A 7,318-nucleotide genomic window follows, 5' to 3' on the forward strand; every position below is an offset into this window, starting at 1 on the left:
CTATCTATCTATCTATCATCCTATCTATCTATCTATATCTATCTATCTATCTATCTATCTATCTATCTATCTATCTATCTATCTATCATCCTATCTATCTATCCATCATCTATCTACCATCTATCTATTCTTTTTGTTTGTCTTTTTATCTATCTATTCTTCATTCAGCCATCTAACCATCATCTTTCTATTATATATATCAGTCAATCAATCAATATCAGTCAGTCAATCACCTATTCATGTATTCATGTATCCATCCATCCATAAGTACATGACCTGGTACACAGTAGATGGATAGCAAAAGGTCTTTCGTCTGGCATGTAGTCCATCAACAGTCTCCGTGGTCCCTGTCCCTAACACTGTTTATTGGCTCATAGCACTTATTTGTTTGTTGTATTTTGAGACAGGGTCAAACTATGTAGCCTAAACTTACAATCCTCCTGTTGCCACATCCCAAATGCCGAGATTACAGGCACATGCTACCACACCCAGCTCATCACAGATATTTATAAAATATTGTTCTGGCAACCCCAGCCTCTTTGCTGCATCTGACATCGTTTTGTGTGGGGAAACGCCACCCCATTAACCTAACTATCAAACCTTACACCCTGTCCCTGAACTAGAAAACAATCCATAGATCACAAGTCTGTTCCACCCCCTGTTGAACATTGTAGTCCAGTGCCTCTGCCTCTCTGAGCCACCATGCTTTCTCTTAGAATGCTGGCGTGATGGCCGTAGGGCTGTGCTCTGGGCAAGGCTAGACCTCAGTACCACTCAAATTCTGGCCTCAAGGCTCACCAATGCTCTCTGTCTGTAGGAAGCACTTGCTGCCCAGGCAGTAACGCCACAGGCCCTGGTGTGCGAAGGATCCCGACAGCCGGTACTGCATCCAGTGGTCCGTTGCTGTGGCTACCACCAACAGGATGGTCCCCACCCAGGCACAGAAGAGGCCGCCACCCATGAAGCTGTACATGGCGATCTGTGGAGAGGGGAGGGTGGTTTGTGAGTGGTATCCTGGACACCCCTGGGTTTGAGAAGAAGGCTGGAGAATGGGCTTAAGGGGAAGAGTAGACTCCTGGGTCTGAGTGGGGAAAGCAAGTGCCTGGACTCCTGGCTCTGAGGGAAGAGGGTGGAGAATCTGGATTCTTCATTCCTGACAGGAAGATGTCTAACAACCTCGATTCAAAGCTCTTGGAGAGAAGGGTCTGGGAGCCTAGACTTCTCAGGTAGGGGGCTTCAGGTCTTACGCTGGTGCCTACCTGAGTGGCGGAGACTGTTCTGAGCCCTCCTTCTGCCGAAGCCCCTCTGTGGAGACTGAGCTGAGCCAGGTTGCTGGCATCTCTGCCTCATGGCTCCCCCAAATCCCTTAAGCCTCCTTACACAATGGCTGCACAGCCCAGCAGCTTCCAGCAGGCAGAAACACAGTGGCAGCAGAGCCCTCAATGGAATTTGCTGAAACAGGGGACAAGGGGGCCCCATCAGCCGCTGTCTGTGATCCTACCCATCTCCCTAGTCCCCATTACGGGTAGCCTGAGCTTCGCAGAAAGCATGGCCAACACAAAAGAGACAGAGCAGCCATCCTTTTATTGTTCAACCTGGGCTTCCCAGCCCAGGGGATAGGGAACAGCAATGACAGGGCTAGATAAAGGTGTCTGGACATGTCAGGCCAAGGGATTCTTTGTGGGGTAGGATCAGGGGCTTGTCAGAGCTTGACTGGGACATGGCAGATGTTGGGACTGGGGCTGGGGCGGGGCTGGCGCTTGGTGTGACATGAAGGCGAGTGTGACGTGTGAGATGGGGGAAATGAAATGAGGACCAGGAAGAGGAGAATGAGGCCAGTCTCTGGTCCACAGCAATCTCAGCACTCAGCCGACTGACAGAGGAGGATTGGCGAGACAGGTTTTAAAACAAAGCAAAATGAGTTGGGAATAATGGGAGACCTTATGGCCGAGAACTTTCATCCCAGATACTTGGAAGCCTGAGACAGGAGGGTCGCAAGTTCAAGGCCAGCTTGGATACTTGGCGAGACCCTATCTCAAGATAAAAATAAAGGATGGTTGCAGTTTAGTTCCATGTTTGGCTGGCATTCAGGAGACTAGTACTGAAAAAAAAAACCCAGCAAATATACAAATTAGGAATGAATGTGGATTAGAACTGAAGGCCGAGAGAAGAGTGTGGAGGATCGGGTTGACTTTGGAATGGAGAGAGGAAGGGACTGGGGTAATGATTTGGTCTGGAAATGGGGTTGGAGCAGCCTTGGGGGCATTGAGAATAAGTGGGGATAGTAGCAGGGCTTGGGATACTGTGAATCTGGGCGGGGGAGTTTTCTTATCTGGAATTAAGTCGGGTTTAGGCTTTACAAGGTGATCTGTAGAAGACCTTCAGAGGCTGTAGTATGGAGGCTGGGAAGGCTGTAGAGATGATATTTCTTAGGAGTACCTCTGAAGGATTAAGAACTCTGTGAGCTCTTGGAAGGAACCCTTGGGTGGCCAAGTACCAGATGCTCTTTGGGGTCCTAGTAGTCTGTCTCCCAGTCTTCAGACAAAGGCGCTGGAGGTGGGGATGGTTCCAGGGCTCCAGCTTCCTTCTGCCTATCCTGGGATGGTGGTGTCACTGGTTGGGTCTTGGGGCCAGCCCCAGGGCCTCCAGCCATGCTCCTCTCAAACTCTTTGGCTCTCCCAGGACACCATCGGGACTGGCCGCGGCCCCGGCCCCTGCCCCTGGAAGGCCTGCTCTGAACCTCCCAGCCCCCAGAGGCCTGGTCCCATTTCCTGGGAGGTCTCCTGACTGTGTGTGGTGAGTTGTGGTATGGCTGCACAGAGCAGGAGCAAGGGGGTAGAGACTGTTGGAACTTGTAGGTCCCCAGCAGGGCAGTGTGTAGGAGGTAAGACAGAGTGTCCAGGCGGATAGGGACAGTCACAGAGGCCAGTTGCTCAGGGAGTCCCAGGTGAGCTGGGTCTAGCATGCTAAGAAGCGAGGGTGGTAGGGCTGGGGTAGCTGATGCAGGCTGTGTCTCAGTTCCCGCTAACGGCAGAGAAAGGTTGTCCCTAGGGAGATAATAAGGCTGGTCAGTCCATCATCAGCTGTCTGGTACTGCTGCGCCACTGCCGGGGACCCTGCTCCTGTGAGTTCCTCCACCCGCATATTCCCTTTCCTTTTAAATTCCAGCACCCAGCACCCCAGCTCCAATTCCCAGCTGCTAAGTGTCTAAGGCTTAACTTTGTAGTTAATTATTTTACTTATTTAAGACAAGGTCTCATGTGGCCAGGTTAGTCTCATACTCTGTAGCTGAACTTCTGTTCCTTTCCCTCCATATTGAAAATATCTTTCTCAGCAGTCAGCCACCAAAGTCCTCCAGAGAGTTCCTAGTCTGTCTATTTGGTTTTTAGATGGTATTTTCAGTTCAAGGCACTCCTGGCTTTAATATACTCTGCTCCCCCTTCTTCCTGAGGCTCTTCCCCGAAAGGTTTTATCTTACTCACCCACTGCATGAAGCCTCATCTTTTAGCTCTTCCATCTTCTCAACCGCGTCTGAAGTCTTTTCTAGATCTTTCTGGGGCTTAACAGGAAAGGGAGGGGCAAAAGAAGAAACCAACCAAGGCCTATAAAAGTGTGGCGCTCTGGGGCGGGGCTAGCAGGATGCAAGGAGCTGCCATTGGGCAGTCCAGAATATCCTCCCTCCCTAGGCAGAAGCCAGCGGTAACTCCTTTAGATCCAGGTGACCAGGCCAGTACCCAGCTCTCCAACCCCAACTCTTGTGGTTTGAACATAGCTATGGTTCTAGACCACAGGCAGCCTCCCTCAGACACAGCGGTCCAGGCTCCAGCCCTCAGATCGTCAGCATCCTCACTTAGAACCAGTGGGTGAGACCCCATCTCCTCCCACAGACCCAGGGATCTAGGCCTAGAAGATGCAAGTGTCTCCTCTTTATTTCTGCAGTTGCCTCAGGCTGTTCTTTGTTGTGAGTTTTAGATTGAGGACTCTGGGTCATGGTAAATCTAGGCATCCTGGGGCGGGGTGGTGGTGGTTAAATGTTAACTCTAACTTGCTCTGTGACCTGAAGTTTGCCTGGTCTCTTTCCTTCAGTTTCCACATTTTAAAGTGAAGCTAATAAAATTGATTCTGGCAAGACTCTTGTGACATCTCTTGATGGTGCAGGTGCAAAGTCGTAAACACTGCCCTCGCTGCTATGTGGGTCTAAGGGTCCTTCAGAGATTCACTGGTCTGGACATTAGTACAGTTCAAACAATGAAGAGGCTGGATAGAGGCTTTTAGTCAGACATTGGTGTTAGGGATTCCAGCCACATCAGTCAGGGGTTTATAAAGTCAAAGAACATAAAGTTACATTCTGTTAAGCAGAAGGCTGTCTGGAGCAAAGCGAGCTTTTGTTTACAGAAGCAGAAGCAGCAGTTAACCTTGTGACCTAGTTACACGCATTAACAACTGTTTTGTTGAAATTGTACAAGACTAGGCAATTTTACAGCAATCCTTAACAGCCCTTAACATTTGGAGTTCGGTTGTGCTTTGCAGTCCTCTTGAGCACGGAGGTTTTTAAACTTTAAATATAAAAACGAGCCATCAAGATGATGCTAGCCATCACACTGTCGTCAGAGACTTATTCTTATTTTTAACCATGTGTGTGCGTGTGTGCACATGCATGTATGGAAGGAGTGCGTGGGGAGGCCACAGAGGGATCGGGTTTCCCGAAGCTGGTTGTCATCTGGGGAAACTGAACTCAGGCCCACTGTAAAGCAGCCAGCATTTTAACCACTGTTGGGTCATCTCTCAGTCACCTAGCTGAGACATTGATTATCTGCTCTTCGTCACTGCAGTTTGTTAAGAAGCCATTGCCCTTCTGTTCGTTGATTTAAGGAATATTTATTGAAAGTTGTTGTTGGTGTTGGAGGCAGGAGGTGTAGGAGCTCCAGATCATCCTCAAGTACATAGGGGATTCCATGACAACTCGCACTACACAAGACTCTGCTTCAAGTCAAAACAAAACTCCACCAACCAGAGTCTCTGAAGATATTAAATCAGGGCACTGAGGGTGTTTGGAATAGTTGCTTAGGGAAGGATATCATAGGAATGTTCCAGAAGACCTGGAGGTTGACTGGTCACAGCAAGAACAGGGTTGATGAAGGAAAGGGCTGGATTTTTTTTTCTTTTTTGGATACAATTAAATAATTTAAATTTTTTGCGAGGCTTCGTGTGGTGAACAGTGGTCCCACGCTCACTATGTAGCTGAAGATGATATCGAATTTCTGCTCCTCCTGCCTCCACCTCCCAAGTGTTGGAATTACAGACTTATGCCCCACGTGTCTTTTATGTATTGCTGAGGTGGAACCCAGGGCTTTGTGTGCTCAGAGCCATGGTGGACCCACTAGCTACATCCCCAGCCTAAGATTTTGAACCTTTGATTTCCTTTCTTTTCAGATTTTTTTTTGTAATGCTAGAAACAAAACATAAGACATATTTTTAAAACAATTCTTTTATGAGCATGGGTGTTGTGCCTATATATATGTCTGCATCGCATGCATGCACACTCAGCCGAGACAGTCAGAAGATGGCCTCAGATCCCTCTGGAACTGGAGTTACAGACGGTTATGGGACACCATGTGGGTGCTGGGACCTGAACCCTGGTCCTCTGCAAGAACAGCAAGCGCTCTTAATTGTGGAGTCATTTCTCTAGTTCCAGACAAACCTCACATGCTTCTTCCGCTGTCACCCCAAGCCCTCTCCTTTCCTCTCCCTTCCCTCAACTGTCTCTTTTCAGAGTCTCCGGCCTTCCCTCCCTTTATTTTTAAAGCACTATGGGATGAAATCCAGGGCCTCCGGCACGCCAAGGCAAGCCCTCTACTACTGAGCTGTATCCCTCAGCCTTACTTCCTTGGCTTACAGTAGTAGAGGGCTTGCCTTGGCGTGCCGGAGGCCCTGGATTTCATCCCATAGTGCTTTAAAAATAAAGGGAGGGAAGGAGGGAGGGAGGAAGGTAAGAATGGGAGGGCTTAGCCGGGCGGCGGTGGTGGCGCACGCCTTTAATCCCAGCACTCGGGAGGCAGAGGCAGGCGGATCTCTGTGAGTTCGAGACCAGCCTGGTCTACAAGAGCTAGTTCCAGGACAGGCTCCAAAGCTACAGAGAAACCCTGTCTCAGAAAAAAAAAAGAATAGGAGGGCTTGGGTTGCTGGGATACACCTGTAATCCTAGCCCTGGTGAGGCAGGCAGACAGGAGTGCTGGGATAAACCCAGGCAAGTCCAGATCTGCATGGGCTTCAGAGGTAATAATATCCTAATAATAAATAAACACTTTGCGTGATTTTAAGCTCATGTGTGACATGATTTGACTTATACTTTGAGAAGAGAACTTGTCTGTGGTTGAAGAGTGGGTTTTGATGTGTAGTGAGCTCGGAAGCTGAGTTGAGGGGTGTTTGAGAAGCAGGACAGCCTGTTGGGCGGCTGGAGTAGGCACCCCCCCCCCCAACAAAGATGACACAAGCTTTTTGTTTGTTTGTTTGTCTTCCCAGTGTTAGGGGCTGAATACAGGACCTGACCAAGTTAGACAGTCACTCTCCCAGAGAGTAAATCTCCAGCCCCTCTTTTGTTTCGTGTTCTACTCCTTAACTAGTGTATGGCCTTGAGCAAGCTACAGAGGCTTTCTGAGCCCTTTTGTTTGCCCATTTCCGGAGTGATGGGATTTCTCTTACCTTATTCTTTTATAGGTACCCTTCGGGCTTAGCTCTACTTGGTGGCTGTATACCTGGCCTTTTAAGGACAACTTCCTTCCCTTGGCTCTGGCTCTGGCTTTGGGTAGATAGTACTTCCTTGTACCCAGGAAGTATGTTGCACCCAGTACCTAATCTGTGTGAATAAGTTCTGGGTTTTGCTGCAAACTCCAGTGACTTTTTGGTCCCCGCAAGAAGAAACACTGCAATTGCTCAGGAGACTGGTTGAGAAAACTCATCTAAAAGTCACTGCGAGGGTCACAGCGGTTTAGAAATCGGCTGAGAAGGAACCCCGGGGGACTTGTTGGTCATGGGTGTGACCTCCAGCCTGCAAGCTGAAGTGAAGTCTCACCTCTCACTGCTCTGCAGAGCTGTGGCCCCTCAACCAAGTTACATCCTTCCTGCTTTACATTTTCACCTTGTTAGGAAGCAGCAGTGGAGGGACGCCTCAGGCTTGCTGCTTGTTCTGGGCATGGCTGTCTTCATTTCTTATCTTTGTGCTTGGATGACGTCATACTCTTATGTGTGGAGGTAAAAGAATAGCCTTGGGCGCCGTTCTTCAAGCACCATACACTTTTTTTTTTTTTTTTTTTTTTTT

At 48.9% G+C, this 7,318-nt stretch overlaps 2 protein-coding genes across 2 annotated transcripts in view; both read right to left on the reverse strand.

The window, feature by feature from the left end:
- Lim2 (lens intrinsic membrane protein 2) overlaps positions 1-1,421 on the reverse strand; it is a 7,631-nt gene extending 6,210 nt beyond the window's left edge. Inside the window, exon 1 of the mRNA XM_026789127.1 lies at positions 799-1,421. Coding sequence (XP_026644928.1) covers positions 799-973 — 175 coding nt within the window. The 5' untranslated portion in view covers positions 974-1,421. The remainder of the gene's footprint in view (positions 1-798) is intronic.
- Positions 1,422-2,377: 956 nt separating this feature from the next.
- CUNH19orf84 (chromosome unknown C19orf84 homolog) lies at positions 2,378-3,073 on the reverse strand (the record flags this gene model as incomplete). The annotated part of the gene is made up of 1 exon (XM_026789074.1): positions 2,378-3,073. A coding segment is annotated over one exon (558 nt), but the record flags the coding sequence as incomplete, so codon positions are not given.
- Between the last annotated feature and the right edge of the window lie 4,245 nt (positions 3,074-7,318).

This window comes from Microtus ochrogaster, unplaced genomic scaffold (assembly GCF_000317375.1).
Source record: "Microtus ochrogaster isolate Prairie Vole_2 unplaced genomic scaffold, MicOch1.0 UNK14, whole genome shotgun sequence".
Classification (NCBI taxonomy): Eukaryota; Metazoa; Chordata; class Mammalia; order Rodentia; family Cricetidae; genus Microtus; species Microtus ochrogaster.